The sequence below is a fragment of the Eupeodes corollae genome, chromosome 3, assembly GCF_945859685.1.
Source record: "Eupeodes corollae chromosome 3, idEupCoro1.1, whole genome shotgun sequence".
Taxonomy (NCBI): domain Eukaryota; kingdom Metazoa; phylum Arthropoda; class Insecta; order Diptera; family Syrphidae; genus Eupeodes; species Eupeodes corollae.
In genome coordinates, this window is record NC_079149.1 from 10,064,386 (window position 1) to 10,083,871 (window position 19,486).

The 19,486-nt window shown below is 30.7% G+C and overlaps 2 protein-coding genes across 2 annotated transcripts in view; one reads left to right on the plus strand and one right to left on the minus strand.

Annotated features, from left to right (window-relative positions):
* LOC129952430 (pre-mRNA splicing regulator USH1G) overlaps window positions 1–19,486 on the minus strand; it is a 104,015-nt gene that overhangs the window by 50,632 nt on the left and 33,897 nt on the right. The window lies entirely within an intron of this gene.
* Window positions 3,404–10,742, plus strand: LOC129952432 (uncharacterized). The gene is made up of 5 exons (XM_056065005.1): window positions 3,404–3,675; window positions 9,718–9,953; window positions 10,047–10,132; window positions 10,202–10,364; window positions 10,434–10,742. Exons 2-5 carry the CDS (start codon window positions 9,764–9,766, stop codon window positions 10,562–10,564), a joined length of 570 nt encoding a protein of 189 aa, XP_055920980.1. The 5' UTR covers window positions 3,404–3,675; window positions 9,718–9,763; the 3' UTR covers window positions 10,565–10,742.

Here is a 19,486-nt window from a genome sequence, read left to right on the forward strand (position 1 = left end):
CAAATGTGGGAATTATTCATTTAATTTCGTTCTGTGTGGATGTTTTTTTTACATTATGTAAAACTTTTCAGTGGTATCACGCCCTTATATATTTGGAACATTTACATTTTGAACTTCTGATTTACCAAGTTTATCTGTGTAATCTTAAGTAAAAGCTGTCATAACAAAAATGACATTTTCCAGGAAATATGACGTATCTGTCACAATAAGAAAAGAGCAACCACACATTTTTCTTGGTTGTCTTTGTTTAAAAAAAATTTATAAACAATTATATGGAGTGATTTTGTGTAATCTGGTTTTCTTTATTGTTTTTCCAAAATTAAATGCGATTGAAATAAGAACTGACGGAAAAAAATACGTTCGTGGATGTATAGATCATCTAAGTAAAATTGTTCTTAAAGTGCCACAGATGGCGCTATCGGTGATACATTATAAGGTCGTGTTGACACTAAGTTTTTGCGAAATTACTTTTAATAATACAGCAAATATGTATTTTCGTTATATTAAAAAGCTTAGACGAGTAAGTATCTTTTTCTGAATACTCGGAAAGATATTTTTAAGATTGTATTCTGATAGGTAGGGTTGCTACTGTCCATACAGAGTCACCACAACATTTTGTAGCACTACTAAGGAATGAAAAACATGCAAATAAAAATAAAGATTAAATAAAAGTTAATTTATAAGCTTATTTGAAAAAAAAAAACCGTAGTAGCGTGATGGTTAGTGCGTTGGACTGTCATTTAATGGGTCTTGGGTTCAATCCCTGCCTGTGCCACCTGAAGAGAGATTAGTATCAGTATTACTGACTGGATTTTGTAGTATAACTTTAGAGATCGGGGCATTGAGAACCACATACCCTCAGACACTCTCCTCCAGCTGACACCCCTCGACATTTTCAGCGAACAAGTGGCAGCGAGTACTGCTAGTCTCAACGCCTCATCTCAATGGACCAACAACAATGTGGGTCACTCCATCATTTTGAACCTATTTGGTTCTATACCAAAGTACATAGACTACACTATTTCTAAACCCCTAAAAAACTTCCAGGTATCCATTCCATCCAGAGATGAATGGGAAGACAAAATGAGGGAGTTGGTAGTGGTGGGTACTCAGAAAAGCTTAATCTATTCATCACATTCCGCCTCCCTAATCATTGTAACGTCTTCCAAGCGGACATTTTAGCGATCAAAGAGGTTCTCTCCTGGATAAGAGAAAACGTGATATCAACTCCTGATATCCGAATCTTCTCTGACAGTCAGGTTGCTATCAAATCTCTTGACGGTGTCTCAACCAAATCTCTAACTGCACTCGATTGTCGATCGTCTCTAATGGAGATGGCGCAGCAATTTAACATTCACCTATGTTGGGCCACAGAGACATCACGTGAACTTGTAGAGCCGAGGAACTCATTAAAAATGGAACCGTCATGCCTATTTCACCTGAAAGGGAGAAGATAGGTATCCTGATAGCTACATGTAAACTCATGCTAAAGGAAACAGCTTTTGCGATAGCAAATTCTAGGTGGCACAGCTTACCAACATGCGCAGCCACAAAACTCATATGGCACACTGTCTTATAGGCAGACACGCAATACGACTTGATGTAGCCTCAAATGACTTCTGCAGGAGCTGTATGGACGAGGAAGAAAAGCAAACAATCTCTCCCCTTCTCTGCTCTTACCCTGCTCTTTAACTAAGACGCAAACATCATCTGGGAGACTACTCTTTTGAAAATCCCAGTGAATTAGCTAAAAAGGGTATCAAATATCTTCTTCGCTTTATAAAAAGCTCAAAATGGTTCGACTAGTAAGAAGTAATTCTCTAGATTCATGTGGTATCACAATAGACCTCTTCTTTTATTTTTTATTAAGGATTTTAAATGAAAGAGCTCTTTTTTAATCTCAGTTATACCATTGTGGTACCCGTGGCATGATGGTTAGTGCGTTAGACTGTCATGCCAGAGGTCTGGGGTTAGATCCCTGCCTATGTCGTCTTAAGTCTTTTTCACGAGTACTGCCTCATGCGAGGAATTGACAAATTCTCCAAGAGTAATTCTTGTCATGAAAAGTGCTTTCTCAAATTTGCCGTTCGGATTCGGCTTAAAAAACTGCAGGTCCCCTCCATTGCTGACAACAGTACTCGCACACAGGAATGGTTGAGAGTTGTAAGCCACTAGGCCCTGATTTTTCATGGACTGATTCACCACCTAATTTAATTATTTGAAAAAAGACACAAGTAATTAAAGTAAATAAAATATCAGAATTTGACGTAATTATCGTCATAGAGTTCTCTGTGTTTTGGACATGGACACTACTCTACGATCACAGCCATCGAGTCTCAAACGTACCAAAGTCTAAGGATAAAAACCTCAAATATTTCTTTCGATACCTACTAGAATAAAAGTAAAATCTCTATCCACTGCAGAATTGTATCATCTTTTGTCCGCAGTGATTCTACTGCACTTCGTTTGAATTTTCCAATAAAATACGCTTCAGATGTCAAAAAGTTTCGTTCAATGAATTTTTGGTTTGATTGTCTAAATGTAACTACACAGATTTCCATCATTAATACAAACTTCGAAATATCAAAACGTTCATAGGTCCGTAAAATAAAGTTAAAAAATTGACTTTCGTTAAATTTTATTTTACAGAATATGACGTAATACACAATTTTTAAAAATTCAACAAACTTTTTATTTTCTAAATAAAAAAAACTGAATAAAAAATGATTTGTTTGAATATTGCACAAACCAAAACACGATAGTACCATCAGAATAACATTGTACTACGAAAAATGACGTCTTTGACATGGGTTAAATTTTCAGTAAAATAGAATTGACAGTTTCCTTGTTATAATAATCAAGAACTAAAGAAAAGTATTTTCGATTCAAACATCTCCAGAAAAAACACAGAAATTGTCTTTAAATCCGCCTCTTTTTTGTGACAGAAACTGGGGGATATTACAATTCTATCAAAAGTGACAGCTTAAAACTCAAATTGATATAATTCACTTAACCATATTTCACACTCACTGTCACTTGAGGATTAAAAAGAGATGGAGTAAGTAAGGCACAATGAATAATGATTAGGATGGAAATAAAATTATGAGACTTCTTCATATCAAAGTGTAAATCATTTTGACATAATCAAAACGTCACATGCTTCGTTAAGTTATTGAATGATGAAAGATTAGAGAAAGATAATAAAAGATAGAGGGAGAGAAATGTGGGTTTTTTCCACAAAACCAATACCTAGCCCTTTCGAATTCGAGATAGGTTAGCTATAGCATCTCTGAGAATTGTATATTATTTTTATTTAATATTATTCAACGAAGAATCGTTTATTTATATTTCCGAAGTAGGTACAAGAAACTTCAAAGTTTGTTTTGCTATATGAACTTTGGTATAGGAATTCTGACTCAGTTGGTTAAAGCTCGTCACTCTGTTTACTGTTGCGCTGCCTTCGACGACGCACGACGGACGCCGCGTCGGGTTATCTATAAAAGAGTCAAATTACTATTTTTTGTTACTGGTTGTGACTTTTGCGGTCGTTAACATATTTAAATAATTCTTCATTTTTTGTTTTTACTTTTTGATAACTTTTGGTTTTTATTCCGAATTATAATATTATTAAACTTGTTTGTTTATAGAGTTTTATTTTTGTAATCCGAATTTAAGGTAGGTTAACATATTGTGTTTTTTTTATAAAATTTAAAGTTATAGGTAATACGTAAATTTTTATTTGAGGCTATGTTATTATAGTTTTGTGTCTAGCCATCGTGAAATTTTAATTTAAACTTTTTTTGATTGAAATCTGAGCAAATTATTGATGAAATTATTGAAAAATCTGAGGAAAAAGTCTGGCATTTTGATGGTTTCTATAACGTTGGGTATTGAACACACTCGTTTTGTTTTCAAGTGCATAATAATTTTGTTTACAAAGCAAAGTGGTCATATTTCAAACTTTGTGAAAAGTTGATTGGTTTTATTTGTTGTGGTTATAATTTTGTAAACTTATTGAGAAAAATTTAAATATCTTTTTGAGGTAATTCAAATGTTGTTAGTTTTGTTGATTTGATAGATGATTTTATGTTTAGCTGATATTTTTTGTGTTACCAATGAATTGAGGTATTCGTGATGGATGACATCATTCTGCAACTCACAGACAAACGATACCAAAAACTGTGTTGAAAATCTCTGAGGAAATAATCCAAAGTTAGCAATATTTTCGCTAGCTAGCTATTAGTGTTTTATATATTGAAGTGAAGAGTTTCTCTTTGAGCGGTTTTCATTTACATCTTTCTTTCTGGATTTCTGGCATACGACCGCCTCATCTGACTTATAACTTAATGTCTTCTAATATGGAGTCTAATTTTAAAAGAATGTTTCCAACATTTGTGGCCATGTGTCGACAGTAATGCGGCAAATGTGTTTTCCTCAAAGTCGCAACGTTTTGGGGCTCATCGGCGTGGACTAGCTACTTCTCATATATATCTACAGAAAATAGTGAAGCGGCATAAAATGACAGCATCTTAAAAGCCAATTGACGGATCCATAAAGTGAGAAAACAAAAGTGTTTCCTTTCATAACTCAATTGCGGCACGATCTGTTTGATATGTTGCACCACGTCACCGCACATCATATGATTGTTCAATTGACAAGCGTAAAAGTCATCATGGCTATCACAAAAGACTGTAACGTTCTGGCCAGATTCGTTTTCAAGTAGTAAAGCACACCAAAAACTCAGTTTTTGTGGATGTAACGGTGTCTCAAAATACATTAAAGCATTATCACTCTAAATACGGCAGTTTGGTTAATGACGTATGATTTTCAAAAGAAATTTGCACAATTTGGAAGTGTTGTTTTGGCGTCAGTCTATTCATGTGGAAATGTCAAACTAAACTTAAAATAAATCACTTGACAGTTGACAAAATGGCCGCCAATTAAAGCAGTGTATCTAAATTTGGTTGCGAAAGGGTATTTTAAAAATCTGAGCAAATATTTAAAATCCTAGTTCCAAATGATATTCATCAAAACAATGTAAACACAAAAAACAATCATTTGACAGCTAACAAAATGCCTCCCAATTAAAGTAGTGTTGCCAACTTATATTAAACAAAAATAAAAGTTTATTTTTAAAATCTGGGCAGATAGTTTGGATTCGAAATCAGCACTAAAATTAATTCCAAAACGTTTTCTTCAAAACCATGAAATCCCCAAGTTGTAGGTTTCTCAAATCTTTATAAATAAAGAGTCAAATGAACAATTCTACCAAATGAGAATTTCCAGGAACTAAGAAAATAAAATGAATTGTTGAACAAAGATTTGTATTACTTTGGAAAACCATCTTACATTTAAAATCTATTTTGAGTTTTACTTAAGCCATAAGAATACCGTTTTTGGTTGTGTTTTTAATATTTTAAAGAGTCATATTTTAAAACATAATGTGATAGAAAAACTAAATCCTTTAAAAAAGTATTGGTTTTGCAGGGGACAAACTATAGTGTTTAACATTAAGGATTTGACATATGCCTTCTTAACTCAAAAATTTATTCAAGCAATGATGTTTCTAGCAGCAGAATTATCCGCTAATCGTTGCTTGTAGGAATTCTGGATTTTACAATTAACCATTTAACCCAAAAATGATCTGATAAAAGTTACTGAATATCAAAAACAATATTTTCTGTGAAATAAAATAAGTTTGAAATAAATATTTTTAATTTTTGAAAAGCTATTTGAGTCGAAAAAAATGTTTACCAAGTTTTAGTATTGTTTTTTTTTTAGAGTTCTATTTTTTGTAAAAAAGTGTCAATTCGATTTATTTTAAATTTTATCGAATGTTAAAAACAATATTTCTTATAAGATAAAATTAGTTTGAAGCCAATATTTCAAATTTTTGAAAAGATATTTGAGTGGAAAATCAATTTTTACCACCTTTTGTTAATTTTTTTTCGGTTTTTAATTTTTTGTAAGAAAACTGTTAATTCACTTTTTTTCAAAATTTTACTGAATGTTGGCAACAATATTTTTTTAAAGATAAAAGCAAATTAAAGGCAATATCTCAAAGTCTTGAAAAGATATTTGAGTCGAAAATCAATGTTTACCAACTTTTATACATTTTTTTAGGTTTTTATTTTTTGTAAAAAACCGTCAATTAAATTTTTCTCAAAATTTGTCCTAATGTTTAAAACAATATTTTTTGTATGAGTAAAAAATTAGTTAAAAGCTATTATCTCAAATTTTTGAAAAGATATTTGAGTCGAAAATCATTTTTACCAACTTTTGTTAATTCTTTTTCGGTTTTTAATTTTTTGTAAGAAAACTGTTAATTCGATTTTTTTCAAAATTTTACTGAATGTTGGCAAAAATATCGATATTCAATTTTTACCAACTTTGAGTAATGTTTTTTTCAGATTTTATTTTTTTATAAAAAAAAACTGTCAATTCGATTTTTCTCAAAGTCTTATCAGATGTCAAAAGTATTATTCTTCGTTGCACAAAATTGTTCTGGAGATGAAAACATACTCTGGTCTTAAAATTTTGGAGGTGACACATTTTTTTTTTCAGTTTTTTTGATTTATAAAAAAAAAAAAAACTTTAATTGGATTTTTTTCAAAAAATATATTGGTTTGGTATCACGTTACAATATATTACGTAAAATTTAATTCAAGTCTCTAGCGTTTTTGGTTCGAAAGATATTTAGGGTTAATCAAAATGTTCACCTTTTTTCAAACTACTATGGTAAAAAAACCACCCACGCAATTTTCTTGAGAGCCCCTTCTGCATCTTTCTGCCTTATTATCTGTATAACAAAATTTATTTGAAATCGATATCTTTTCTGGTTCTTGAGCTATGGACGACGAAAAAACGTCGCGAACGTACGGACGTACGGAATAACGGACGTACGAACGTACGTACACACGCACGCACAGACATCTTTCTAAAAATCTTTTATTTCGACTACTAGAATCCTTGAAACGTCGAGAAATTTCAAAATTTTCAATTTGACAAATCGGACCCATTAAAATAACTTCCTATGGGAAGTTAAAAATAACATCCAATTTAGCTGTCAAAGTTTTAAGCTGTACCCAATTTTGTTTTAAATATGTATGTTTTTTTTTTAAAAAGTCCAACAATGAAAACACTTTCTTTGACATGCAGGTAACCTTACATTTTCAAATATCTCTTAACTGTCAGTTGTCATTTTTTTTTTCTTTTTAAAGTCATCATAAAACTTTATTCGTTTTATTATTGGAATCAATATTGATTTCGAATTTAGAGATTTGGTTAGCTGTCATTTTTAAAGCTATGGTTTTTTTACTTTTGACGAGAAGGAACTACGTCATTAGTAAAAATGGATGAATATAAACACCTCAGAAACGCATTCGACAACTTAATCCTTAAATAATTTTTGGTTTGTTTGTGGGTCCACAGTGCCTTACATATGGATTTGATCAATGTTGTACTTTACTTAAAAAAGTATTGGACCAATGATTTTTCCGGCAAAACATTATTCTCAAATCGTTTCTTGGTATTCAGGATTTGTTGCAATTTTATGATTGGCCTGTCCCAAGATAAGGAAACGTGCTTCCAAATCTTCCAAAAAGGATATTTTTCCTGAGTATGATTTTCTACCGAAAAATAAACTAAATAAATGGCATGTTATTTGACAGATGTAGTTTTAACAATTAACTGTCAAAGTCCTGTATATTCCAATTTCAATATTTCTTAACTGTCAGCTGTCAATTTGTTCATTTTTTAAGGTCGTCATAATACTTTATTCGTTTTATTATTGTCATCAGTATTCATTTTATATTTTATCAAAAGGATAGGGTGCTGCAAGCGTAGCCCTGGCTGCCATTTGGATAACATTGTTTTCCATTGCAAATGGCATACCCTCCTCGACAACTGTCAATTTGTTTCTTTGTTAAGGTCGTCATAACACTTTATTCGTTTTGTTATTGTCAGCAGTATTGTTTTGGAATATAAAGTTTAATTCTAACAGCCCTCTATTTGGTTAGCTGTCATTTTTAAAGCTGTCATATTTTGACTTTTGACAAGTAGAAACTACGCCATTACTAAAAATGGAACAACAAAACACACTTCAACGAGGCATTTAAATTGTTAAAATGTACTACAAAAATTATGAAAATTTTGCAGTCTCAGTGCACAAGCTCGGAATTTTAAAGATGGAATTTGTCAAGTTATCGATGTAGCAAATGTACGAAATGTTCATTTAAAATTCCATCAAAAGGATAGGGTACTGCAACCGTAGCAGTGGCTGTCATTTGGCTAACATTGTTTTCCATTGTAAATGACATACCCTCCTAGACAAATTAATCCTTTAAATTATTATAAGTTTGTTTCTTTGTTCATAGTGCTTCACATATTAAGGATTTGACTAAACGTCATACTCTACTCAAACATTTATTGGACCAATTATTTGTCCAGCAAAACATTATCCTCAAATCATTGCTTGGTATTCTGGATTTATTGCAATATTATGATCATCCAAAAAGGATATTTTTCCTGAGTATGACTTTTCTACCGAAAAATAAACTAAATAAATGACATGTTATTTGACAGATGTAGTTTTAACAATTAACTGTCAAAGTCCTGTATATTCCATTTTCAATATCTTTCAATTGTCAGCTATCAATTTGTTGCCTTTTTAAGGTCGTCATAACACTTTATTCGTTTTATTATTGTCATCAGTATTGTTTAAGAAGTTAGCTGTCATATTTTGATTTTTGACAAGTAGAAACTACGCCATTACTAAAAAATGAAACAACAAATCACATTTCAACGAGGCTTTTAAATTGTTAAAATTTACTACAAACATTGTAAAAATGTTGCAGTCTAAGTTCAAAAGTTTGCAATTTAAAAGATGGAATTTGTCAAGTTATCAACGACATGTAGAAAATTTGCGAAATGTTCATTTAAAATTCAATCAAAAGGATAGGGTGCTGCATTATTCGTAGCCCTGGCTGCCAATTGGGTAACATTGTTTTCCATTGTTAATGGCATACCCTCCTCGACAACTCAATTCTTTAAATAAGTACAACCAAAAGTCACAATCTACTCAAAATCTTATTGGACCATTGGTTTTTCCAGCAAATTTTCGCCTTGTGTTCTGGATTTATTGCAATTTTATGATTGGCCAGTCCAAAATGAACAATTTTTTTTCCTGAGTATGTCTTTTCTACCAAAAATTAACTAAATAAATGTCATCCTATTTGGCAGATGTAGTTTTAACAATTAACCGTTAAGGTCTTGTATCTTCCATTTTTAATATTTCGTAACTGTCAGCTGTCAATTTGTTCTTTTTTTAAGGTCATCATAACACTTCGTTATATTCATTATTATTGAGAGGTTTGATTTAATAGCCTTAAACTTGGGCAGCTGTCATTTTTTAAACTGTCATTATTTGACATTCGACAAGAAGAAATTACGCCATTACTAAAAAATGGAACAATGCACCCAATAACAATGCATTGAAATTGTTAAGATTCAGCACAAATATGTTGGAAATTATGCAGTCATAGTTTGTAAGTCCAAGGAATGAAACCTCTTCTTGGAAACTATCAAAGTGTACTCTGCTTGATTTATCTTAATTCTTTTTGTAAAACTTACATATTTCTTTTAATTCAAAAAATATATTAATCATTGCGACAACAAAATCGCTATTTTAAAAATTAACAACTCATTTTTAATTTTCAGTAACTAACTAAATCCACTTAAAGTTCATTTGTCGAAAAAATTAAAAATGGCCGTTGTAATTAAGCGGTTATTGTGCTTGGACCTGCCAACTGCCGGTCTTGTCATAGGATATCTTGGAGTTTTTTGTGGAATATGGGAGTTGATTGAAATACTCCTAGGTATTGTTTACTTTGATGATTACTACAGTGCAAAATATAAGGATCCAACAACTGTTAGGGTTTTTGACACAAGATCGAGTAAGTTCATTTGAAAAAAATATGTTTTATTAAATCAATTTTATTATTGTGTTCAATTTGTTTATTTTTAATGTTCATCTTTTTCTTTTAAAGTACACTATTCTCTTTTGTTCTTGATGCTTGTTGCCTCCCTTTTGGACTTGTTAACTTCGATTTTGTTGATTCGAGGTACAAATAAGGTAAGTAATTTATTTTCAAGAATTCTTGAGAATTACGTCCTTTCAAAAGAATATTTTTCTTCTCTTCAGAACGTACATAAAATGCTTTTGCCATGGTTGATCCTTAAGGGAATTGCTTTGACGGTTTTGATTCCTGTCACAAGTCTATGTGTTTTTGTTGGAGCTTATGCACTTTTCACTGGTCAAGGAAGCCTCCTGTTGATTAATTCAATTTTGCTCTTAATTGCAGCATGTAAGTGATTTATCTTTTCTTCAATTTTGACTTTCAAAACAATGAGGAATCGTTCTTTTTTAATTTCAGGTGTATACAGCTATCTTTATATGGTTATTTATTCACTTTATTATCATATTCGAGACGAAATACAAAAACCGCAACAAATTGATTCAGAGAACTTATTTTCAAATTCTAATGTTAGATATAGTAAAACCTAAAAAGTTTGTATCTTCATTAACAAAACAATAATATCTACATATATTTTCGTATAAATAAACGGGTTAAATATTAAAATGGAATACAAAAATATTTAAAAGAGAAATACGAATTTTATATTGTTTGTAAGGCTTTTTTAAAACTTTTAATAGACCATAATAAAAACAAATATAAAATATATTTATTCTTTTATGTTTTTTTTTTATTTTTAAAGCAAAGCCATGACAATTAAGTTATAATTATATGTGACAATAATGCATTTATAAAAACAATTTAATTAATAAATCAAGTCTTCAATTACCTTATGAGTATGTATTTATTTTGTTTATAAAAATGTAAAACTTGCAACTAACTCCGAACAATTTATAAACCTGTCTTAAAAAACAAATAAATCCAGCTGGATATTCTTCTAACCATTTTATAACAAACTCAAATGAGTGTAAGATCCGATTCTAATATTTTGAAAGGTATGTTAATATTAATATTTTTGTGTCCTTAAGCAGAATTTAGAAAACAAGCGAACAAATATATTTTATCTTAAGACTTTGAACCAAGATCTTCGTCTGCCAAGATTGAAAGCAGTTATGATCGATAATTTTACGGTATTGTTCACTCAAGTGTATACTTACTTGTTCTTAAATTGTTTGTAGATCATTCTTTATAAATTTACAATCGGTCTGATTTGTCGAATTGAACATTTTGACATACAGTGGTGGACAAGAATTTAGCACACTTGTTAAAAAAAATAAAAACCATTTAATTTTCAATTTGTTTTCTTATTATGAAATAAGTTATATTTCATATCAAATATGTTTAACATCTGTAAGAAGAAAAAAGTATTGAATGTAGAAACATACATTTTTAGCCTAAATACGAATTTAGCATATTCAACAGTTTCTTGATAAAGTTTTACTTAATGGTATCTAAGTTTTTCTTAGTATTTGGTATTGAAAACTTTATTTTGCAGTACAAAAGCAATTCTTTTTGGCAAACTTTCAACTAAAGCCTCACATCGGAATTGCATACCAAGTATTTTAAATCTTCTGCCACAATTGTGTTAAATTGGTTGTTTTATTTGCTCAAAGTGATGTTCAACATCATTCCACAAATTCTCGATCGGTTTAAGATCGGTTGATTGTGCTGGCCTCTTCAAAACGTCGATTTTATACAACTCTAAGGAAAACTTCACTGACTTTGAAGTGTGTTTAGGGTCGTTGCTTGAAGTGCCATAATAACGGCAAATTGACTTCTGAATAGGGTATCATATGATCCAACAGGATAGCTCTGTACACGTTCTGATCCATTTTGGTATTAATTTTTATGATGGGGCCAACGCGCGCCGTGCCATGAAAAAGCAGCCCAGACCATAACGTTGCCTCCACCGTGTTTCACCGTCTTAATGGTGCACTTTGGATCATATTCCCTGTTTTTTGGACGCCATACATATTTTTTCCCATCCGATTCGAACTGGCAGAATTTGGATTCATCGCTACAGAACACGTTTTTCCAAAAACTATTTGGTTTGTCTAGGTGAGCTTTTTTTTGATACAAGCGATTTTCTCTGAGCAACGCACCCAAGTAAATTGATTTCATTTAATCGGCGTCTTATGGTCCTTGAGGAAACATTTACTCCATAGTTCGTTGAAAGTTCGGTACGAATGGCACTGGAGGTCTTAAACCGATCCCTGGTCGATAACCTATATATAATTCAATCTTCATTTGTAGTTGTCTTTCTGGCCAGGGCGTTTTGTTTAACGTTTTCAATCACTCCAAAATTTTTGAAATGACGAAGGGCATTATAAACTAGCTTCGTGGAGCATTCTAACAACTTAGAAATGTCTGTTTAACGTCCGCCCTTTTGACTTCATTTTCAAGATCAGACTTCTTTTTCACTTTGAGCACAATTTTCCTTTTGCCATGACTAATTAATTATTTTTTTAATATAGATCATTAAAAGAATATTTAATTACCTCAAAACTTATTATTTTCTTTTTAAAAAACACAAAAATTAAAAATACACGCTTTGATTGCAAAACGGGCTAAATTTATGTCCAGCCGTTTTTCGTATAACAGTATTTTACTTTTCAATCATTTACACATTTTTATAACCATTTTTATGTAACAACATAAAAATGAACCGTTACTTGCAAGTAATAAAGAATTTAAGGCTCCCGGAAATTACGCCAGAATTTTTTTTTGAAAAACGCCAGAAAATTCTTCATACAAAATTCTGGCTTTTTTTCCTAGGAAAAAATCCCAAATTTTTCTCGCAAAATTTCGGAATTTCAGGCATTTTTTCCTAAAAATGGCGTTTTTTCCATTTACAGAAATGGAAAAAAGCCAAAAAAAAATATTTAGAAAAAGAGCCACAAATAAAATTTCTGGCGTTTTTTCCTTTTCATGTTAAGGATAAAAACGCCAGAAAACTGTATTTTATATAAATTGTTGTAATAAATAAACAGTTTTACTACACATTCTTTCCCTATCATCTATTGTAAGAATTATTGTTTAGTTGCTTTTGCGAATTCATCATTGACACTTGACGGTGTGAAAAAAAAACATTGCAACGTTGTGTTGTTGCCGTGCAGACATATGAAAGTGCAACTTAAAGGTGCAAGCTCAAGCAGTTGCAGATTCAAACGAAAATTACAAATTTAAATCCTAGGAAAAAAAGCCAGAATTTTGTACGAAGAATTTTCTAGCGTTTTTTCTAAAAAAAATTCTGGCGTAATTTCCGGGAGCCGAATTTAAAGTAGAAAATACTTGTACTCTTTTCAATGTTCTAAATTCGTGTCCATCACTGTATATCTCGACGTTTAAAATCGAATTGAAAATTTTGACATTTCTCGACGTTTGAAGGTCCCAAGGGTCGAAATAAAAGATTTTTAGAAAGACGTCTGTACGTGCGTGTTAACGTACGTCCGTATGTCCGTACGTCCGTACGTTCGCAACGTTTTTTTGCGTCCATAGCTTAAGAACAATAAGACTTCAAATAAATTTAGTTATACAGATAATAAGGCAGAAAGATGGAGAAAGGGCTCTCAAGAAAATTGCGTTGGTGGTTTTTTTTACCATAGCAGTTTAAAAAAAAAGGTGAAAGTTTTGGTTAACCTTAAATATCTTATAAACCAATAACGCTAGAGACTTGAATTAAATTTTATATTACATATTGTAACGTGATACCAAACAAATATATTTTTGAAAAAAAATCCAATAAATTTTTTTTTTTATAAATAAAAAAAACTGAAAAAAAAATATTATATAATTCGCAAAATTTACGAACAAAACCGATTTTATCTCCAAAACAATTTTGTGCAACGAAGAATAACCTATAAAAACCTTACTCAAAGTTGGTAAAAATTAACTTTCGATTCAAATATCTTTTCAAAAATTAAAAATATTATCTCACAGAAAATATTGTTTTCGACGTTCAGTACGTTTTTTATAAAAATCCAATAGTAAATTTTTTCATAAAAAATTAAAATCCACAAAAAATAGTACGCAAAATTGGTAATAATTGATGTTCGGTTTTCGATATCTCATAAATAATAATAGACATTGACTTCAATTTTTCATTCATCCAATTTTATCAAAGAAATATTTTTTTATAAGAAATGGTACTAAAATTGGTTTTCGACTAAAAACCTCGTTAACAAAAAAAAAATTATTTCAATATCAAACCATTTCATAATATGCAAAATACTATTGGTAGTTTTTAAATTTTTAAGAATAATTTAACTGAGAACTTTTTTAACAAAACACGAAAACCTACAAGCTTTTAAGCAAGACAAATCGACAGACAGGATGGAAAGTTGCTAGTGTGGGTCGCATCCTAGCTTTTTTTTGTAGGTTTTGGTGTTTTTTTTTTAAGTTATCAATTGAATTTTTCTAAAAACAACAACATTTTTATAAACGGTGATTTCTTAAGAGCTTGAGAACTTTTTTTTAAAAAAACGCATAAAATTTGCAAAATCTCATCGATTCTTTATTTGAAACGTTAGATTGGTCCATGACATTTATTTTTTGAAGATAATTTCATTTAAATGTTGACCGCGGCTGCGTCTTAGGTGGTCCATTCGGAGAGTCCAATTTTGGGTAACTTTTTCGAGCATTTCGGCCGGAATAGCCCGAATTTCTTCGGAAATGTTGTCTTCCATAGCTGGAATAGTTGCTGGCTTATTTGTATAGACTTTAGACTTGACGTAGCCCCACAAAAAATAGTCTAAAGGCGTCAAATCGCATGATCTTGGTGGCCAACTTACCGGTCCATTCCTTGAGTTGAATTGTTCTCCGAAGTTTTCCCTCAAAATGGCCATAGAATCGCGAGCTGTGTTTCATGTAGCGCCATCCTGTTGAAACCACATGTCAACCAAGTTCAGTTCTTCCATTTTTGACAACAAAAAGTTTGTTAGCATTGAACCATAGCGATCGCCATTCACCGTAACGTTGCGTCCAACAGCATCTTTGAAAAAATACGGTCCAATGATTCCACCAGCGTACAAACCACACCAAACAGTGCATTTTTCGGGATGCATGGGCAGTTCTTGAACGGGTTCTGGTTGCTCTTCACTCCAACTGCGGCAATTTTGCTTATTTACGTAGCCATTCAACCAGAAATGAGCCTCATCGCTGAACAAAATTTGTCGATAAAAAAGCGGATTTTCTGCCAACTTTTCTAGGGCCCATTCACTGAAAATTCGACGTTGTGGCAGATCGTTCGGCTTCAGTTCTTGCACGAGCTGTATTTTATACGGTCTTACACCAAGATCTTTGCGTAAAATCTTCCATGTGGTCGAATAACACAAACCCAATTGCTGCGAACGGCGACGAATCGACATTTCACGGTCTTCAGCAACACTCTCAGAAACAGACGCAATATTCTCTTCTGTACGCACTGTACGCATTCGTGTGGTTGGTTTAATGTCCAATAAAGTAAACTGAGTGCGAAACTTGGTCACAATCGCATTAATTGTTTGCTCACTTGGTCGATTATGTAGACCATAAATCGGACGTAAAGCGCGAAACACATTTCGAACCGAACACTGATTTTGGTAATAAAATTCAATGATTTGCAAGCGTTGCTCATTAGTAAGTTTATTCATGATGAAATGTCAAAGCATACTGAGCATCTTTCTCTTTGACACCATGTCTAAAATCCCGCGTGATCTGTCAAATACTAATGCATGAACATCCTAACCTCAAAAAAATCACCCTTTATGATAAAATAAGTTTTATTTTTGTTCGAAGACGAATTTTTATAATTTTCAGCTGAATTTTTTGAAAGTTTTTTTTTTTTAATACAAAGAAATACAGATGGGATTTTTCTTAGAATATTATCTTGTGTTAGGAACAAAATTTGGCATTGAATGGAATCTGTTTGAAGTCAATGCCTTTATATTTTCTCGAGAAATTCGAATCGTATATCAGTTTTTAGTTTTTTACCAATTTGGAATAGTATTTTTTGTAGATTCTTGGATTTTTCTAAAAATTTCAATAAATTTTAAAAATAATATTTTGTGTAAGATAAAATAGCAATATTTTTTATTTTTGAAAATAAATTCGAGTTGAAAATCAATGTCTACCAACTTTAAGTAATGTTTTCTTTAGGTTTTTATAAGGTTATTTTTTGGAAAAAATAATCTACCTTGATTTTTCCCAGATATCGGATCAAATTTATAAAATAAAAAATGTATTTTTCATTTGGTATCACGGCAGATTATATAAAACAAAATTTAACTGAAGACTCTAGCGTTATTGGTTCGTGAGATGTTTGGAGTCAAACAAAATGTTAATTTTTGTTCAAAGTGCTATATTAAAAAACACATATTAATTTCTGAATCTTTCGATGGTATTATCTGTAAAACAAAATGTATTTGAAATCGATAGATATATTTAGTTCTTGAGATATGGACGATGAAAAAAGGTATTCGGAACGTACGACCATACACGCACAAACAGATACATATCTCTTAAGAAATATTTGATTTGATTCTAGGGACCTTCAAACTCCTATGGAAAGTTGAAAAACTAATCCGGTTATTCTAAATATTAAAAGTTCAAATGTTTGTTTCTTTAAACATATTCTAGGAACATTTTAGAAAAAAAACATTTGTTTCTATTTTCAATGTCACAACGTTAACGCTTGTCGCCTTTTTTTTGTTTGTTTTTATTTTAAAGGTTTTTTCATTTAAAATAGCTTTTGAAGGATATTCAAATTTAAAAAAATAAAGAAAGCAACGAATTCAACAAACGAAAAAGCTTCAATTTCCAAAATTCTCAAAATAAACAAGATTCCAAAGCTTTACATACATAACTTAACACCCTTTAAGTAGAAAAATTAAAAAAAAAAAAGAGGCTGGGATAACTTCCCATCCTGTCAGTCGATTTGTCTTGCTTAAAAATTTGTCTATATGTACTAGTATAAATTTTTCCAAAATTGCGTGCTATTTTTTATAAAAAACCGACTGTTGGATTTTTATATAAAAATTACTGAATATCGAAAACAATATTTTCTGTGAAATAAAATAATTTTGAAGCCAATATTTTTAATTTCTGAAAAGCTATTTTAGTCGAAAATCAATTTTTACCAACTTTTGTACATTTTTTTAGGTTTTAATTTTTTGTAAGAAAAACTGTCAATTCGATTTTTATCAAACTTTGTCCTAGTGTTGAAAATAATATTTCTTATAAGTAAAAGTTAATATGAAGCTATTATATCAAATTTTTGAAAAGATATTTGAGTCGAAAATCATTTTTTACCAACGTTTGTTAATTATTTTTCGATTTTTAATTTTTTGTAAAAAAAACTGTCAATTCCATTTTTTTTAAATTTTACTGAATGTTAACAACAATATTTTTTTAAAGATAAAAGTAGTTTAAAGCTAATATCTATAATTTTTGAAAAGATATTTGAGTTGAAAATCAATTTTTACCAACTTTTATACATTTTATTTTTTAGATTTTTATTTTTTGTAAGAAACTGTCAATTCGTCCTAATGTTGAAAACAATATTTCTTATAAGTTAAAATAAGTTTGAAGCCTGAATTTCAAGTTTTTGAAAAGATATTTGAGTTGATATTCAATTTTTACTAACTTTGAATAATGTTTTTTTTAGATTTTTATTTTTTATAAAAAAAACTGTCAATTCAATTTTTCTCAACATTTTATCGGATGTCAAAAACATTATTCTTAGTTGCACAAAATTGTTTTGGAGATAAAAAAACCGTTAATTGGATTTTTTTCAAAAAATATATTTGTTTGATATCACGTTACAATATATTATATAAAATTTAATTCAAATCTCTAGCGTTTTTGGTTCATAAGATATTTAGGGTTAACCAAAATGTTCACCTTTTTTTCAAACTGCTATGGTAAAAAAACCACAAACGCAATTTTCTTGAGAACCCTTTCTGCATCTTTCTGTCTTATTATCTGTATAACAAAATTTTTTTTAAGTCGATATTTTTTTCTGGTTCTTGAGCTATGGAGGACGAAAAAACGTCGTGAACGTACGGACTTACGGACGTACGGATGTACAAACGTACGTACACACGCACGCACAGACATCTTTCTAAAAATCTTTTATTTCGACTCTAGGGACCTTGAAACGTCGAAAAATGTCAAAATTTTCAATTTGACAAATCGGACCCATTACAATAACTTCCTATGGGAAGTTAATAAACAAGATTCCAAACCTTTACTTACATACATAACTTAACACCCTTTAAGTAGAAAATAAAAACACATCAAATAAAAAGGGTGTCATCCCATTTGGCGTGTTCAATAACCTGCAGGCCTGGACCTCACGTTTTATAATTATAAAACAAAAACAATATTATAGTTGTGAACTACAAAATGTTTGGCTTATTTAAAGCACTAAATGGAATGGGAATGTCAAGCCATTCCTTATCATTGACCAAATATTAAAAGATATGTATGCATACCTAAAAATATTCTAAAAATAAATTAAAATTCTACCCACAAATATTTATTTTTATCACTGTATAAATGGTGAAGGAAAAGAAGATAAGCGAACAAAAATTTAAAGCTTAAAAATAAGTTTCCAAAAGTAACAAATTGCACATGAACGTTGAAGCTGTAAAAGGAATTTAAAATAAGTTACAAAAAATAGTATACCCCGTTTAATTGAACCCTGGTTCTACTCAACGACAAAATTCTAATTCGTATACAGGGTTATTGTCTATGGTTTGACAGTTGTGAATGTCAAACTGGTTTGAAATAACTATACAGTATAAGCTTTGGCAACTCATAAATGTTATTTGAAAAAATTAAACAGTTTAATCAATATTCAATAAGCAAAATCCCCAAGTCAGCATAACGAATCAACATTCAAAACAATAAAAGTTACTGTTTAGTGCGGTCTGGGTCGACAAACCAGCATCTTTTGAAGCACTGGAAACCAATTTTAAAGTAGTGAAACTATTCACGGTTTTTTGATTAAAAAAGGGCAAGAACAAGAATGAGTTTTCCAAAACAAATCATTTATTTGAAAATATATCAAAATAACGTTAAGAACTATTATTGTTTTAAATATAATGGAAATTTATATTCGCAATCAGAATCAAAAATTAACTCTAAAACGAGTTTTTTCAAAACCAAGAAGAATCCTCATAAAGATACAACTGAAGGCTCAAAACTTAAATAAATTCCCAGAAACTCAATGATATATTAAAACATTTTGCATTTTTCCGAAATTTTAAATTTTTTGAATTCCTCGCTTCATTGATCTAAAAATTAAGCAACTTACAACTACACAAAATGTTTAACTTACTAAACTGCAAACAACAAATTATTTAAAATGTTGTTCTGGCTTTTTCAAATAAGGCATTAGGAATCAGCATACAAAAACTGTAGGTCCCCTCCATTCCTGACATGACTCGTACACAGGAATGGTTGAGAGTAGT